This window comes from Capra hircus, unplaced genomic scaffold (genome assembly GCF_001704415.2).
Source record: "Capra hircus breed San Clemente unplaced genomic scaffold, ASM170441v1, whole genome shotgun sequence".
In the NCBI taxonomy this organism is placed as follows: Eukaryota; Metazoa; Chordata; class Mammalia; order Artiodactyla; family Bovidae; genus Capra; species Capra hircus.
Window position 1 is genome coordinate 916 of NW_017204245.1, and position 17,789 is coordinate 18,704.

Below are 17,789 nucleotides of genomic sequence, written 5' to 3' on the forward strand. Positions count from 1 at the left end.
GCTGTCATTTCCTTGTTAATCAGAACAGCAACTGTTGTAACATAGCACAGGCTGGACAAGTGCACACCCTAGGTTTCATTAATTCCCATCCAGCTCATAAAGTAGATACATGTGAATGAGATTCTTAACAGCAAAGAGCTGTAAAGAGCTCCAGCACCCAGCAACAATAGAACGGATGGATTTGGTGCGTTTAAAGCGTGGACTACTATATAGCAGTAAAGTAATTCAATGGATGCACACGAATGAGGGAACCTCAGAAACCGAACCACACACAAAATAAATGCTATATCACAAAAGGATAATCACTGTGATTCTGCTTACATAAAGGGACAAAAGACGGAAGCCTGTGTACTCTTTAGGAACTCGTATGCACGTGCAAATCTCAAATAAAAGGCAGGGGATGACATGGAATTGAGATATACAGAAAAATTAGAATCTTTTACAATGAGAGTGGGTGCTGAGAACATGAGAATTTGCTTTTAATATTCTGGAAATTATGCGCTTATATTACCTACAAGCTTTCCTTTGTATAATCTACTTCTCAGTAAGATTTGTGTCACATATCAAAATAAATTCCAAGTGGCATTTAATATAAAATTTGATACCATAACCTTAAGAATAAAGTGTAAATATGCATGCAATCTTGAGATGGGGAAGACCTTGATAAACTCTGATGGACTGGGTTGTGTCCCCCCAGGTAGATATGTTGACATTCTGACCTTGCAGGGACTCAGAATGTGGACTGTATCTGCAGACAGTTTCTAAAGAGATAAATAAATGGAGGCCTTTAAGTTGTGCCCTAATCGAGTATGACTCTCGTCCATGTAAGAAAAGGAAACTGAACACAGAAAGAAACCCCAGGAATGGGTGCACACAGGGGAGGAGCAAGTGAGGACGCAGAGAAAGGCATTGTCTGCAAGTCAGGGAGCAAGGCCTTGGGAGAATCAACCCCAAGCACACTATGGTCTTGGATGTCCAGCCTCTGGAGCTCTAAGAAAACAAATGTCTGCCCTTCAAGCTTCTGGGGATGCGCTATTTTGTCATGGCAGCCCCAGCACACTAACAAATGAGCATTGCATTGAAAGCCAAAGTACACAGGAAAGTCTTTGTGGGCTTTACTACAACATCGCCAAACACTTACATGTCAAAAAGGAAACAGAAAGTTACAAACTCAAAACTATAATACACTTCACAAAAGTCTGACATTACCAACACATAGCTCCTAGAAGTGTGTAATAAACCAAGCAATCTAGCAGAAAGTTTGGCAAGATCCATAAACTGAAATGTTCATATGAAGAAATACAAATGCTTGTTAGAAGAAGAAAAAAAGTCAGCTTCCCTCAACAAGTTAAGGCTGAGATATTATTTTGTCTTCTATTAAGAGACAAGAGCCTCATAAAATAATAGCATACACATTTAACAAAGATTGTAGCCATCATCCTTGGCAGATCTAAGTATTCAACATTCCTTCTTGTTTGTCCTTCGATGGTACATACAGATCAAAGAGCGGTAAAAATGATTTATGCTTGGCATGGAAATTTTAAGTCTCACTCCTGGGAATTTATACCAAGTAATTAGGTAAATATTTTGACATTAGAATATGTACTCTAAAATGAGAAATAATCTTTATTCTCAGCATAAGGATTTGGTTAAACAAAGTATAGCAACTTTCACACCATGGAAATGTTTAAATTGGAAAGGAAATAAACCAAAATATGAAGTGAGATCATCTCTGATAGGTAGATTTTCTGAATTGTATACAAGCAAATTTAAATGTCTTCTTTCCTAGTTATCAATATTTCTCAAAGTTTGCTACAATAAAATACAGATAGCTTTGATAATACTGTGGTGGTGGTTTCATCACTAAAGTTGTGTCTGACTCTTTGTGAACCCATGGACTGTAGCGCACCAGGCTCCTCTGTCCATGGGTTTCCCAGGCAAGAATAGTGGAGTGGGTTGCATTTCCTTCTCCAGGGCATCTTCCCCACTCAGGGATGGAACCCATAACTCCAGCACTGCAGGCAGATTTATTACAGCTGAGCCTCCAGGGAAGCCCAGGAAATCTATAAAGTCACTTAAAAGAGACATGAAAGCAGCTGATGAGGGATCTGAGCAGAGTGGGAAGCGGACCCCCCCACCAGGTGACCTGAGTCGAAGGGGAAGCGGATCCCGAGGCGACCTAGGCAGAGTGGGAAGTGGACCCCCGTGGGTCTGAGCAGAGTGGGAAGCGGGCCTCCTGTGGGTCTGAGCAGAGTGGGAGGTGGATCCCCGTGTGTCTGAGTAGAGTGGAAAGTTGTCCCCTGTGGGCCTGAGACCCAGGGACAGGACTCATCTGCATTTGAATCCTGGTCACTCTCACTTGCTCTGTAATCTTGGCTGGGTTTCTTAAAGTACCAAAGTCTGAGCTTTGCCAGCTGCCTCAGAACCTTGTTTCCTGAAATCAAAGGGCTCAGAGCGGGCACAGAGAAAGGCTGCTGCTCACCAGCTCCTCCAACCTTGTACAGTGAAAAGTAGATTTTTAAAGTTGAGAGTAATGAGGTCTTTTTGAACCAAGGGGGATGCAAAGTAGAAACAGGCCAGACGGCTGGAAAGAATCCAAAGCAGGACCAGAATCCAGAGGGTGCTAAGCATGGTCACCCTGCGCTCAGTATCACGAGTCATTCCCTGGGGTTTGGGGGGATTGTAGCTACCCTCACTATACTAGCTACCCTCACAGATGTGAAGAACTGACTCACTGGAAAAGACCCTGATGCTGGGAAAGATCGAAAGCCAGAGAAGGGGACGACAGAGGATGAGATGGCTGGATGGCATCACCGACTCAATGGACATGAGTTTGAGTAAGCTCCAGGAGTTGGTGATGGATAGGGAGGCCTGGTGCCCATGGGGTCACAGAGAGTTGGACATGACTGCATGACTGAGCTGAACTGAACTCCCCTCATAGAAGTGCCAACGCATGTCTTATCTCATGTAATTTTCCGCGCAGCTCTATGAGCAATAGGATTGTCATTTCTACTCCAGAAGTAAAGAAACAGGTGATTAAAGACATTAGGTGTCCTGTCCAAAATCACACAAGTAGACAGGGGTAGCGATAGGATGTGCATGTTTGTGTGACTCAGAGCCAGCTCATGTTCGCCCTGCTCACACAAGCACAGTTGCTTCAGGCTTGGGCACTGAGAACGACTGGCTTCTTACCTCCGCATCTGATGACACACTGCTGTCACACTCAGCCAGGCATCAGAAGAAAGAGAAAGATGCCGAGCTAAGTCTAAATGGGGCGCGTTGTGATATAAGGTGATTTTTTTTCCTAGTTACTCTTTTCCTTCAGTGGCGCCCCCCCCCCCTCCGGTTCTGGATGCTCATCTTTGAGGGACGGCGCTCACCTGGTGGTGAAGCTGCAGGCGCAAGGCCCCAGGACCCCCTTGTGCATCACCCTCTCTCAGCTCAGCTGTCTCCAGAGCATCTCCAGATCTGAGTAAGATCAGGAGTGCACAGCCCTCCCAGCTGTTTCCCTGAGGCTGCTCTGCCTGCAGTCCCTTCCTGCCCCCAGGGAGGGCCTTTCTTATCTACCCACATCTTCCCTTCCCTCTTTCTCAGAAAAGTGGCTTCTGAATTGCTTTTCAGAGGATACATATTATCGAATTACCTTTCCTCATTCTAACTCCCTGATACAAAGAAATTCTTCCAACCAGTAGGGGGCCATGTATCTTTTAAAAAGATACATTTTTTCAAGAAAACATTTTAAATTTTAAAGAAATTCTTCCTACCAATAGGGACCCATGTATCTTTAAAAAAGATACATTTCCCTACCTGTTTTCATTTCTTACTGCTGGTATAACAAATGAGCACAAGTTCACTCTCTGGACCGTTTGGAGAAGTCTGATGTGGACCTCGCTGTGTGGACATCGAGGTGTCGGCTGGGCTGTGCTCCTTCTGGAGGACCTGGGGGTGCTCTTCCTAGGGGTTGAGGTGTCGGCGGGCTGTGCTCCTTCTGGAGGACCTGGGGGTGCTCTTCCTAGGGGTCGAGGTGTCGGCGGGCTGCCCTCCTTCTGGAGGACCTGGGGGTGCTCTTCCTAGGGGTCGCCGCACTGCTTGCCTGTGGGCACAGCAGCCACTTCAGCCCCGCGGTGGCTCACGTCCTCACTGCTCCTTCATCAGCTGTGACCCTTCTGACTCCCTCTCTGTCTTCTGAGGCCCTTGGACACGTTGCATCCTCACCAGTGACCCGAGGGCCTCCGGGTGTATATCCTTTCTTTAACCACACCTACACAAGTCCCTTTTGCCCTGTGAGTTAACAATCACAGGTTCTGGGGATTAGGACCCGGACATCTTTAGGGGGAGGGAAACTGTTGATCATACTACTCTCTCTGCACAACTTGGGAGAAAATTACTCTAAACAATTGCAAAGTACCTTCACAACAGCTCAGAGTATCATCACCTACTAAAATATGACATACAGATAACACAACAGTTGGGTCATAATGTGGGTCACAATAAACAGGCCTAGAAGAATGCTTTCCTAATTTTTCACCAGCGAGAAACGAGGATCAGGTTGCATTTGGGTGACACCTGTCGCCGTCATTTCCTGAAGCATGACGTCGGGAGGGTGGGTGCGGTCTGCACAGACAGGGCTGAGGCGGGAGAGGTCCCGGTGAACACAGGCTTGGAATCCAAGGGACAGCTAGGCCTCTGCAGAGTCAGGCAGGAGGAGCCCCGGACGTCAGGGTGGGAGCTGGGTGGGCAGGATGCGGCTGCGGGTGTGGGGGTCCCTGAGACGCTGAGTCCTCTCACCACCGATTTGTGCAAGGGCCCCACCCTCTTTAACTCCTAGTCACCCCGTGATGTCCTGGTCTACAGCGTCCATTCAACACAGAAGCGCAGCGTATTAACAGCAGCGTGGCAGGACTGCAGAGGGCGGCTCGGCCCGCTGACATCAAGAAGCACTTGAGAAGCAGCAGCGCTGCTGAGCCCGGAGCCCCGGGAGACTCCTTCCGCCCCGGCCGTCGGCGATCCCCAGCCCCGGAGCTTCCCGATCCGGTCCTCTGCTGGAGAGGGGCCCGGGCGCCCGCACGTCTGAGCCCTGGGTCTCGCGACCGAGCTCGGGTGTGCCGCGCGCCTCTTCTCCAGGTCCTCCGCTCCCGGTTCCCGAAGCGGCCGGAGGCCCGCGGTCGGGCCCGGGGAGGCGAGCTGGCGGGGACGCGAGGCCTCGTCGGTGGCCGCGTGCGGGGAGCGGGTGCAGTTTCTCCCCGCGGGGCCGAGCCCGGTCCGGTTCAGGAAGCCCTGAGCCTGGCGAAGGATCCGCTGTGTCGCCGGCGGGATCCCCGGGTCCTCCGCATCTCCCGCCGCGGGGGATCGGAACCGTCTCCGGGGCACGGAGACCGCCCCGCTCTCTCCTCGCCGCCTCCCGGCTTCTCGGGGCGCCACCAGACTCCCGGGTTCCAGCGGCGGCCAGGGGCCCGGAGCTCCTGCGGGGACGGGACCCCAGGTCCCGCCCGGCCCTGGGCCCTCCGTGCGCGTCGCCTGCCCCGCGGGCGCGGCTTTCCGGAGCGGCCGGCCGAGCGGCAGCCCCAGCCAGGGAGATGCGGCCGCTGGAGGCGCCGTCGGACGCGGACACGGGGCCGCCTGGGCTTCTGGCTCCGCCGCCCGCCCCAGCTGCAGCCCGAGGGCCGGGGGACACCAAGCGAGGCGGCTTCGCCGTCTGCCCGCCGAGCGCAGGGGCGGCCCCGAAACTACGACTTGGGGTCAACTGCACGCGCGCCGCTTCTTTGATCCATGTCTCTGGTGTGAAAGAACCCAAATTTCCCACTCTGGGTGGAAGAAAGGTTCTTTATAAAGGTTTTGTAGAAGTCGTTTTTTCCCCAGCCAAAATAAGACGGTTGGTGATTTGAAACGCCACCGTCACCCACGCTGTTGGCGGTGCGCCTGAAGGGCAGGTCTGAGCCCGACCCACTGTGGGTGCGCGGAGCACAGAGCAGTGCCCGCCTCGGCTGCTCCTCAGCCGTCAGAGAGTCAGACCCTCAGGGCTGGACTCCAGCTCCAGGGCTGGGGCTGGAAAGGCGGCTTCTGTCCCGCTGGGAGCCTCAGTAGGTACTGACGGCTTGATGGGTGAGGAACTGTGCCCAGCAAGTAACTGCTGCTCAAAACTCGATGGGCGCCAGCGCGCAGCAGGAAAGGGGGTACCGGACAGGACAGCTTCCCTCCCTGCTGGAGGCTGGGGACGCACAGATGAGCTTGTTGCCAGCAAAAACAGAAATGCAGTGTTTCCTGTCCTGAGAGCAAGGAAAGTAAACAGCGAAGACTAGAGGAGAAACGTGGCCGGTCGCCAAAGAGATAATCACTCCTAGTTTTACTTGAGGTGATTCTAACCTGTGTGTCTGTAACCAGGAGTCCCTGATCCTGCGTACTTTCCATCCTGCACCACGTTTGTGCTCTCCCTGTACCCTCTTGTAGCAAGTCACCCCTTAGAGCCCTTTGCATTCGGGAGGAAGGTGGCAGGCTGGCGGACCCAGGAGACCCAGGCTGTACACAGTCTCTCAGGTCCCCCAGGAGGAGGGAACTAGGGCCCGTTCCTGGGGGGCTAGCCTGCTGTGTGCTCCCTTGGCCAGCTGAGGAGTAAAGCCATCTACTTCTACCAAAGCTCCGTCTCTGTATTTTTTAATTGAGCATTGTTGGGCAGAGAAAGGTGAGATTTTGGCAGTAACAAGGCAGCCACGCAAGAGTGGGAGGCGGGTTGGGGGGGGGGAGTATCCTGGGGCGGGGGGAGGACTTGAACCTCTCACACCTCAGGCAGCTTTTGGTAATTTGGGTTTTGTTTTCTGAATATAGGTTTCATAGTTACAGCACATAGCTCAATCACTCTGTTTTGGAATGGTGGTCTCTATGGGTGGGAGAGTCCACTATAAATGGATAGAATAGGCCATTGCATCTTACATCCCATGGACCAAATTCCACTCCCAGATTGTGCTGGTAGGGCCTGAAAGCTAAAAATGGTTTTTATATCTTTAAATGGTTGAAAGAATGAAGGGATGGAGCCAAAACAAAAACAATACCCAGTTGTGCATGTGACTGGTGATAGAAGCAAGATCCGATGCTGTAAAGAGCAATATTGCATAGGAACCTGGAATGTCAGGTCCATGAATCAAGGCAAATTGGAAGTGGTCAAACAAGGGATGGCAAGGGTGAACGTGCACATTCCAGGAATCAGCGAACTAAAATGAACTGGAATGGGTGAATTTAACTCAGATGACCATTATATCTACTACTGCGGGCAGGAATCCCTCAGGAGAAATGGAGTAGCCATCATGGTCAACAAAAGAGTCCAAAATGCAGTACTTGGATGCAATCTCAAAAACGACAGAATGATCTCTGTTCATCTCCAAGGCAAACAATTCAATAACACAGTTATCCAAGTCTATGCCCCAACCAGTAATGCTGAAGAAGCTGAAGTTGAATGGTTTTATGAAGTCCTACAAGATCTTTTAGAACTAACATCCAAAAAGGATGTCCTTTTCATTATAGGGGACTGGAATGTAAAAGGAGGAAGTCAAGAAACACCTGGAGTAACAGGCAAATTTGGCCTTGGAATGTGGAATGAAGCAGGGCAAAGACTAGTAGAGTTTTGCCAAGAGAACACACTGGTCATAGCAAACACCCTCTTCCAACAACACAAGAGAAGACTCTACACATGGACATCACCAGATGGTCAACACCGAAATCAGATTGATTATATTCTTTGCAGCCAAAGATGAAGAAGCTCTATACAGTCAACAAAAGCAAGACCAGGAGCTGACTGTGGCTCAGATCATGAACTCCTTATTACCAAATTCAGACTCAAATTGAAGAAAGTAGGGAAAACCACTAGACCATTCAGGTATGACCTAAATCAAATCCCTTATGATTATACAGTGGAAGTGAGAAATACATTTAAGGGCCTAGATGCTGATAGATAGAATGCCTGATGAACTATGGAATGAGGTTCGTGACATTGTACAGGAGACAGGGATCAAGACCATCCCCGTGGAAAACACACACAAAAAAGCAAAATGGCTGTCTGGGGAGGCCTTACAAATAGCTGTGAAAAGAAGGGAGGCAAAAAGCAAAGGAAAAAAGATAAGATATAGGCATCTGAACGCAGAGTTCCAAAGAATAGCAAGAAGAGATAAGAAAGACTTCTTCAGTGATCAATGCAAAGAAATCGAGGAAAACAGCAGAATGGCGAAGACTAGAGATCTCTTCAAGAAAATTAGAGATACCAAGGGAACATTTCATGCAAAGATGGGCTCAATAAAGGACAGAAATGGTATGGACCTAACAGAAGCATGAGATATTAAGAAGAGATGGCAAGAATACACGGAAAAACTGTACAAAAAAGATCTTCACGACCCAGATAATCATGATGGTGTGATCCCTCATCTAGAGCCAGACATCCTGGATTGTGAAGTCTAGTGGGCCTTAGAAAGCATCACTACGAACAAAGCTAGTGGAGGTGATGGAATTCCAGTTGAGCTATTTCAAATCCTGAAAGATGATGCTGTGAAAGTGCTGCACTCAATATGCCAACAAATTTGGAAAACTCAGTGGTGGCCACAGGACTGGAAAAGGTCAGTTTTCATTGCAATCCCAAAGAAATGCAATGCCAAAGAATGCTCAAACTACCACACAGTTGCACTCATCTCACATGTTAGTAAAGTCATGCTCAAAATTCTCCAAGCCAGGCTTCAGCAATACGTGAACCGTGAACTTCCAGATGTTCAAGCTGGTTTTAGAAAAGGCAGAGGAACCAGAGATCAAATTGCCAACATCCGCTGGATCATCGAAAAAGCAAGAGAGTTCCAGAAAAACATCTATTTCTGCTTTATTGACTATGCCAAAGCCTTTGACTGTGTGGATCACAAGAAACTGTGGAAAATTCTGAAAGAGATGGGAATACCAGACCACCTGACCTGCCTCTTGAGAAATCTGTATGCAGGTCAGGAAGCAACAGTTAGAACTGGACATGAAACAACAGACTGGTTCCAAATAGGAAAAGGTGTACGTCAAGGCTGTATATTGTCACCCTGCTTATCTAAATTATATGCAGAGTACATCATGAGAAACGCTGGACTGGAAGAAACACAAGCTGGAATCAAGATTGCCGGGAGAAATATAAATCACCTCAGATATGCAGATGACACCACCGTTATGGCAGAAAGTGAAGAGGAACTGAAAAGCCTCTTGATGAAAGTGAAAGAGGACAGTGAAAAAGTTGGCTTAAAGCTCAACATTCAGATAATGAAGATCATGGCATCTGGTCCCATCACTTCATGGGAAATAGATGGGGAGACAGTGGAAACAGTGTCAGACTTTATTTTGGGGGGTCCAAAATCACTGCAGATGGTGACTGTAGCCATGAAATTAAAAGACGCTAACTCCTTGGAAGAAAAGTTATAACCAACCTAGATAGCATATTCAAAAGCAGAGACATTGCTTTGCAGACTAATGCCTGTCTAGTCAAGGTTATGGTTTTTCCAGTGGTCATGTATGGATGTGAGAGTTGGACTGTGAAGAAGGCTGAGCGCTGAAGAATTGATGCTTTTGAACTGTGGTGTTGGAGAAGACTTTTGAGGGTCCCTTGGACTGCAAGGAGATCCAACCAGTCCATCCTAAAGGAGATCAGTCCTGGGATTTCTTTGGAAGGACTGATGCTGAAGCTGAAACTCCAATACTTTGGCCTCCTCATGCGAAGAGCTGACTCACTGGAAAAGACTCTGATGCTGGGAGGGATTGGGGGCAGGAGGAGAAAGGGACGACCGAGGATGAGATGGCTGGATGGCATCACGGACTCGATGGACATGAGTCTGAGTGAACTCTTGGAGATGGTGATGGACAGGGAGGCCTGGCGTGCTGCAATTCATAGGGTCACAAAGAGTCGGACACGACTGAGCAACTGAACTGAACAGAAATGTTTGAAAATAATTCTTAAAGATAATATTTGCAGCATGAAAATTCTATTCATTATACTCCTATTCATCCAGATTTCATTGTCTATAAGTAGTGTTTTCTTGAAACAGGCTCTTCATGTACTTCTTATCTGTGGTGCATCTTGGATACAATGACTGAGCTGAGTGGATACAACAGATGTTCTATGGCAAATCTAAAATATTTATTCTCTGGATCTTTATAGAAGTTTGCCCACCTCCACTGTAGAAATATGGTAGGGTTTTTTGTTTATTTGTTTGTTCTTAGAGCATATGCTGAGGGCTATACATTAGAAACATTTTGAATTTTGTTCTCATTACAAATTACTGTGAATTTAGTTCAGATTACATTGTGCATTTTGTTCTTTGGAACAAACCTCCTGTGGGTAGACGTCCAGCTGATTACATCGCTCTCAGTAATCTGCTTCATTGTTTCAGCTCCTTTTGTGTCTCCGTTGCCTATTTTCCTTCCTTTTCCTTCTTCCATTTGTTCTGATTGTTGTTGTTGTTGTTGTCGTTGCTTTCTTTGGTTTTTTTGGGGGGTTTTTGGAGGATTTTTTTTTTCGGTTTTCCATTTATTTTTATTATTTTTTTTATTTTGTGCTCATTTTGTATTTCTTTTTTGTTGCTTTTATTCTCTTTCTCTATTTTATATACACTAGTGGACGCATACAGCCGTCTTTCCAATTCCAGGGCTCAAAATGCGCTATAACTCAAGGAATACAAAAGGTTTCCCTCCTGGAGGAGGATGACCGTTGCTTTCCTTCTCGGTGTGGGACAGGTGTGTTTGTTTGCTCTCGCGTCCTGGACATTATGCTTGCCTTCCAGGACGATGCGGGCTTCATGGTCCACCTGTTTCCCATACATAGCTGAAGCGTTGATTCCGTGGATCCTTACTAGGAAAGAACGGCCCTGACCCCGCTTTCTTCCTTAGCCTCTTGTACCCCTCCCACCTCCCGCTTCCCCATCCCATCCCAGGACCCTACCGCTTTGTGCTTTATCGTCCAGGTGCTCACACCCTTGCTGTCCTCTTGCCTCCTTCCCATGGCACAGAGAAGCGAGATCAGCCAGTATCTTTCTCGCTTTTGCACGGATTTCCCCCAGCGTAAGGCCACCTTCCCACTCCCTCTGCCACGCCGCTCCAGTCGCCATTCTTCTCCTTTTTCTCCTTCTCCTTCTCCCTCTTCTTCAGAGGGGGAAGGTGGGGCAAGCAGTAAGTCCATTGGAGACGATGGGGCAGAGGAGGATGGGTGGTGATGATGAGGGAGGGCTGTGGGTGGCTCCACGTCCTCGCGCGGGGCACGCTTGTTCGTGTTCTTGGGGGAAGATACTGCTCATCATTCTTTTTCCTCTCCACGTGTGGAGGGCATGGTGCGCTGTAGGTGAGCATGCGGGGGAAACGAGCCATCGGAACGTTCTCTGTTCCTTGCCACGCCGACTGGCGCAGTCAGCAGCCAGAGTTGTCCCTCGAGGTCTGAGATGTTAAACCGCACATTCCCGGTCTGCCCTTTGCTGGAGGGTTTGGGGTTCGCAGCCGTCAGCCAAGAAACAGAAATAAAACGCAAGAGGTGATCGATAAAGGTCCTCAGGCCCCCCTCCACCGGGTCACGGGAATCATGAGGCAGTGGAGAAAGCAGCTAGGGGAGGAGAGTTTCCCCACCGCCCCAGGCACTTTGGAGGCCGGCCGCGCCTCCTCGAGTCCAGCGGCGTTTGTCCGGGGCCCAGCTGGAAGGGACAACTGACTGCCAGGCAGGACGGGCAGAGTCGGAAGTCCAGTTGGCTTGCTATCCCAATCTAGGGTAGGCTCGGGTCTTTCCTCAGGGCGGGGAGGACCTTTGCTTCCAGAAATGAACGCTGCGTGACGAATCTCCACCTAGGCCCCGGTGCACTGCTGGTGGAGAGGTTTCTTTGGCACTAGTTGGCTCGCCTTTCTCCCCGTGGCCTTCGTGTCGGTGCTGGTGGTGCCGGTGGTGGTGCTCACGGCATTGTGGATCGCGTCTCCTGTTTGGCACTTGGCGCTTCTCCAGCACGCTCCTTGCACCGGAAATGGAGCCCCAGGGAACTTTGCGGACGAGCGTCCTGTCGGGGACCCACGGATCCCCAACTCAATCCTGCTGGAAACTCTGCCTAGTAGCACGAGGCCTCCCGAGGGCAGCCACCCATAAAGACTGCTTGCCCATCTTCTCCGCAGACGCTGCTCGACGTTTGGGGCATTCTCGAGAGCCTGGCCGGCCGGAAGGACACTGTGTGTGGACCTGCATCCGCTCTTCCCTGCACCTCCCCCCCGAAGGGCTCCGGAGAGCGTCTCCTTGCTCGGCTGGCTGTGAGCGTTCTGTGAGGCGTCTCCAGGCCGCGTCACTCACCAGAGGCCAGCGGTGCGGCCAGGGACTGGAGACGGGGGAAGAAAGGCAAAGCCACACCCAAAGTCCCATCCAGAGAGGACTCTCCCACCCTCGCAGAAGTGGCAGGCCCTGGCACCGTGCTCAGACCCGCTCACGCACCCCATTCACTCCGCCGACTTCCCAGCAGAGCCAGCCCTCGAGAGCTGAGCCGCTCGGGCACAAACCCGTTCCCAGGGAACGCGGAGACCCCGGGCTCGCTCCAGGCCCCGCCTTTTCCCAGGAGGCCGCATCGTCCTCACCGCCAGAGAGGAACTCGCTCCTCGTCGGCACTCTTGCTGCGTCGCCCAGGGCGGGCCGCACGCAGAGTGTGCCTGGGCGTCTGCACGCATGTGCATCAGAGCCGGCCTACCGCCACAGCCCCAGAGATGGCCGCGGCTTCTTGTTCCTCCCCTTGGTCGCTCTGGCCCTCCCGCTGGCACAAGGGCCGTGGCCGACGTCCGTCGGCCCCGGAGGCGGGGTGTCCGTGCTGGGCCGGTCGAGCCGGTGGTGCTCCTGTGCGGGCGGCGGGCGGTTTCTCCCTCCTCCGGGTCTGGACCGGTGAATCACGACTGCGCCGGCAGGCAGGGCAGCCTGGATCTTGCGCAGCTCCAAGGCCGGCTTCGGTCGGTTGTGTTCTTGCAGGCGTCTCCACTGCTCTAAGCTCATCCCTTCGGCCTCTGTGTCCCCCGGGGACTCCTGCGACCCAGGAGCTCTGCCGCTGGCGTCTCCTGCAGGCTGCCCGGGGTCTGCGGGGTCAGCCCCGAGGGGGGCCGCTGCCCCTCCCCCAGCGCCCCCTTCCCACGCACCCTCCCGGGCGTAGAACAGGACGTAGGCGCTCTGGCTCAGGGCAGCAGTCTCGTCACAGGCGGTCACCTTGGCATCGTCCATCTTATACCATTGGCCGTTGCCGGCTCGGACGTAACAAAAGTAGTGTCCTCGCTCACAGCTCCACCCGGAGTGCACCAGCACGGCATAGAGCACGTAGCCCAGTGGCCCTGCCGTCCCCTCAGACGTGTAGGGCTGCACGTCCAGGCGCTGGGGATAGCGCACCTCCTGAGCCCTTTTGGCCCCGCTCAGCTGTGTGAACCGCTTCAGCACCAGCACCAGGACCTGGGACGTGCTGTGCAAAGTCAACCTCTTGGTGGCAGGCACCTTCCGGAGACAAACGCCACAGTCATAGGCATTTTCCGCCTCCAGCTTCTCGGCTTGACCAGCTCTCTCAGAGCTTGCTCCACACTCTGAGCCGCCGTGATATCCAGGCTGACGTCCAGATGAGGGTCGAACGTGTCCGAGACACCGAGGCAGTGGAGACACTGGATCCGAGACCTCCACGTCCCGCCGAAGATCTGACGGACGACGCTGGTGTCCTCGGAGGCGTGGCCCGACGGCTGGGATGCACTCAGGCACCCTTGCTGCATGCCATTCAGAGTGAACATCAGAAACTCGTGGGCATCTTCCTGCTGGTGTCTGTGGAAGCCCGCCAGCAGGTCCTTGCGGGGCTGGATCACCTCTCCCGCGTGAAGGAGGGCTCGGGTCACGTGAGCTCGCATGGCACAGAGCGTGCAGGAGCTGCCGGCCGGACAGAGGGTGGCGTGCTGCCGGACACCAGCCAGCTGGCCAGGGGCGGCGTGTGGCTCAGACACTGCAGCGCCGCGTTCACGTAGCAGGTGTTCCCCAGATTCTGAAGCCCAGCGCCCACCCCCCACGGCCCCCTCCAACTCAGGGCGACTTTCTGGCCAGGCGCCAGCCCCGCTGACCCAGGAGCCAAGTCACCCCGCTGGGGGCGCCCGACTGCCGGCGACGGCCCCTCAGGGACAGAGGGTCCCCGAAGGGCATCCGCACCAGCGGCGCTGGCCCGACAACCTCGCCCTCCGGCTAAGACGTTGAAGGGAGCCGGACACGCACCTCCCCCGTGCTCAGAAGCAGCCCCCGGGTCTCTGCAAACAAGGCCACGAGGGTTTCCATCTCCTACCTGCAGCTGCACGCCGATGCCTCCTTCCCTCACACCGTCGTCTCCAAAAAGGGCCTTGGCCCCGCCCCCTCGGTCCTCTGGGGGCTTTCCCACGGCCCCACCCCCGCACGTGCAAGCTCCTCATTCGCTGAGGCGGCGAGGGCCTGCCCACTCCCACTCCCGCCATCCAACCACCGACACTTTTCTCGGGAATTCCCCTTGATGAAGCCCTGCCTCGAAGCCACCCCAGGAGATCCCACCCATGACACAGTCATGTGGAAGAAATCTGTTAACCAAGTCTGCAGAAGTCAATGGGCTCCGTAGTCTTTCTCGAGCATCTCCAAAACCAGAATCTGTCTGTGTTACTATTTCATGACTTTCACCATCTCCTCTGACCTTAACTGGGTGCTATTCCTGACCACTTTTCTCTGGAGAAAATCATCTTAGGCCTATAGCTAATAAGTCTCCTGTACATGAGAGTAATATTTCCAATCAAAACCCCTCTGTTAGCATTATATCTTGCTTGGCAAATATATCCAGACTGTTGCAGCTAATCATACGATTTTTACAGCCTCCCTACTGTGAGAGACATGGAAAGCCTAAAACATAGAGCCTTTCAAGGTATTAAAAGTTATTTGAGAAGTACTAGGCATAGGATTTCATTATTGGGCCAATGCATGTTGCTAAGTTCCCATATCTCTAATCCACTGTGCACCTGGGAGTGCATTAGTTAACATAGTTGGAAAGTAAGAAATACAGGTGTAGCCTGAAATTAACCACATCAGACTTTTGAGCTAAATTGGTTCTTTCTTGTAACTCACTGCATCTTTGCTTCGTGAGAATGTAACTCTGATACTTTCTGAGGCCGATATAGATTAGAAATATAAGAAAAAATATTTCAAGGGAAAATAAGTTTTCTGGTTGAACAGCCTTTATCAAAGAGGGTCATAAAATGTTCACAGGCCTCCAAGGCCAGAAGATAATGTACAGAATATTGTTTTTTGGAAAAGTTTTGCAGAAATAATATTGGTTTCGATAAAGACAAAATAGATGTAATGTTTGGGCTGACTCTGTATGACTTTGGCATCTTTCATTTCCCTCTATGTACAAGTAAAGGTATAAAAGACCCTTTTGAAATAAAAACAATGGCCTCACTTGAAGAAGCTTGGTCACCCACGTGTTTTTCTTTTTCTCTGTTTTTCTCTCTTACTTTCTTTTTTCAGGCTGATCTTTGGAGCATAGAAGCTCCCGGCGTTCACTTATCTGCCCGGGTTTTCTAAGATCTGAACGGGAAGACGTTCTGCATCTTCATTCCTTGGAGACCAGGAAGGCACTGTGGCCTCCGTGAACGGGGCAAACTTCTGGTCTCGAAGTTTTATTGACCTTTCTATGGAAACCAAGGAATATCAGCCTCTTTCTCTCCTTATTTTCTTATCTACAATATTCTTTCCTTATTTCTCTCTCTAAGTCATCTGCCGAGGCCACTTTCCTTCAGGTTCCCCTGGATCCTGCGGGGGCTGGACCCTGGCAAAGCCCCCACACGCACTTCTGACCTGGCCGCCTGGGCCAAAGGGCTCTGGATGCGAATGATTCGGGGGCATTGGCCTTCCAGCCTTGCCCGCTAGAGATTCACTGCAGGCCTTCCAGTTCAGCACACAAATGCAGACTGCAGAGGAATGCCGTGGGCTCACCATTCACATCCTAACACACTTCTGGAAACATGTCTGCCCACCTACCCTCTCCCTTTAGGGGTCTCCCCACCCAGACCCCTGCCTGAGGACAATCCTCCCAGACAGCAATAAACCCTTTCTCAACTTTGTTCTCCAGTGAGCCGCTCCGATTTCTATGCTTCTCACTGGACACTCTCCTAGCGTTCAGGGTCTGGCACCAAAAGATGCCGAGAGAGGGGCACATATGCTTTTCTCCTCAGGGCCGTTGGTTCAAGCCCCAAAGCGAGTCATTCCGAAAGACATAGGCTTGCTGCAACTTTGGATTCATTGCTTCAGCTCCTTCCTCTCTCCTGTCTTTTTTGTTTTCCTTTTTGTTTCTTTCCTTTTTTGTTTTTGCTTTCTTCTTTAATCATGCTTATATGTTATTTTCTTTTTTTGTTTTTTTTTGTTGCTTGTCTTTTTAAGATAACCAGTGTAGGCTTATACATTCACGTCTCGAGATTCTCGTGCAGATCACTTAGCACGAAAGTCGCAATTCGTCTCTTCCTGCTGGCTCAGCCTCTTTCTCTCGTGCGGGGTGTCTTTCTAGTTGTTCAGTTTGTTTTCGTATTTTAACTTTACTGTTTGTTTTCGCACAACATCAAAGTCCAAGTTTCAACTATTGTGTTTTAGCATTTTGTTTCAGCCTTCTTAAATTGTACTAGTAGCTTTCGTTTCATTTTCATCACTTTAGTTTAGTTCTTTTCTCCTAGTTCCCTTAGAGTGTTGCGAATGTTCCATTTCTCCAAATCCCACGTTTAACTGTATTTTAATGAGCGTATGTATTTCTGTCCTAAGAAAATATCTGTACTTTTTTCATGTCCCTCTCTACCCGACCACCTGTTTTATCCAGGTGCTAATTATAGCAGGCCTCACTTTGAGTCCACAGCGCATTCCCCGGCTTTCTTTTTACATGGTCGTTATTTTCCCGCTATTTTTCTCTTTCCCATCCTCCTCTCTCCCCGGCCCCATTCTATGTAGCCTTTTTCATTATTTCCCCTTGTACTAGCTGTAAATGTTTCTTCATCATGTTCTAGATTCCCGCTGTGTCTTTTCCTTTCCTCGTTTATTTTCCATGATATAATTGTTCATGCACCTTTACTGCAAGTGACTCAGATGAGTTCTTGTATAGCTTATCCGTTTCATATGTTCGACAGCCTTTTATATATTCCACATTGGCTCCGCAGTCATCAGTGTCTTTTTCCTTCCTGTTTCCTTGGCTGATAGGCAGTGCTTGCTTCGCATTCGCTAGCGTGTTTTGGATTCGTGCCTGGTTCAGTGGTGGCTTTATCACGGTATGCCAGTGCGGCTTAGCGGTTCACGTCCAGTATTTTTTTTTTTTTTTTTTGAGGACTGTCCATGGCCTTTCTCTAGTGTTCTTTAATTCCACCACAGTGAACACTTTCCCCTTTCCCCACACTCTCCACACATTATTGTGAATTTCTGATATTTCCATCGTCTCATGTGGTTTTGCTAAAAGGAGGCGTTTGTTTGAGCGTCTGCGTTTTGCATTAGCGTCCGTATACGCGAAGAGTGTCGGGTTGTGCCATTTTTACTGGGCTGTGTATCCCTATTGGGTTGTTCAGCTCCCAGATAGTCTTGGAAGTAATCTCCTTTGTCAGTTTATTTTTTTCTTTTTTCATTTTATTCTTTCTTCTCCCTTTTCTGAGGTCTTTTTTTCAACCTGGTTTATCTGTACAAAGTTTTTAGCTTTAATTTATAGGTCTTGTTTTCATTTTCATTTTGTGGGGTAGGATCACAGAAGGTTCTTGCTGAAATAATTAGATAAGATTGC

The 17,789-nt window shown here is 50.3% G+C and overlaps 1 protein-coding gene across 1 annotated transcript; it reads right to left on the reverse strand.

Annotated features, from left to right (window-relative positions):
- Window positions 1–12,651: 12,651 nt before the first annotated feature.
- LOC108635098 (ubiquitin carboxyl-terminal hydrolase 17-like protein 6) lies at window positions 12,652–14,422 on the reverse strand (the record flags this gene model as incomplete). The annotated part of the gene is given in 3 exon segments (XM_018045383.1): window positions 12,652–13,536; window positions 13,539–13,937; window positions 13,940–14,422. Coding segments are annotated over 3 exon segments (1,718 nt in total), but the record flags the coding sequence as incomplete, so codon positions are not given.
- Between the last annotated feature and the right edge of the window lie 3,367 nt (window positions 14,423–17,789).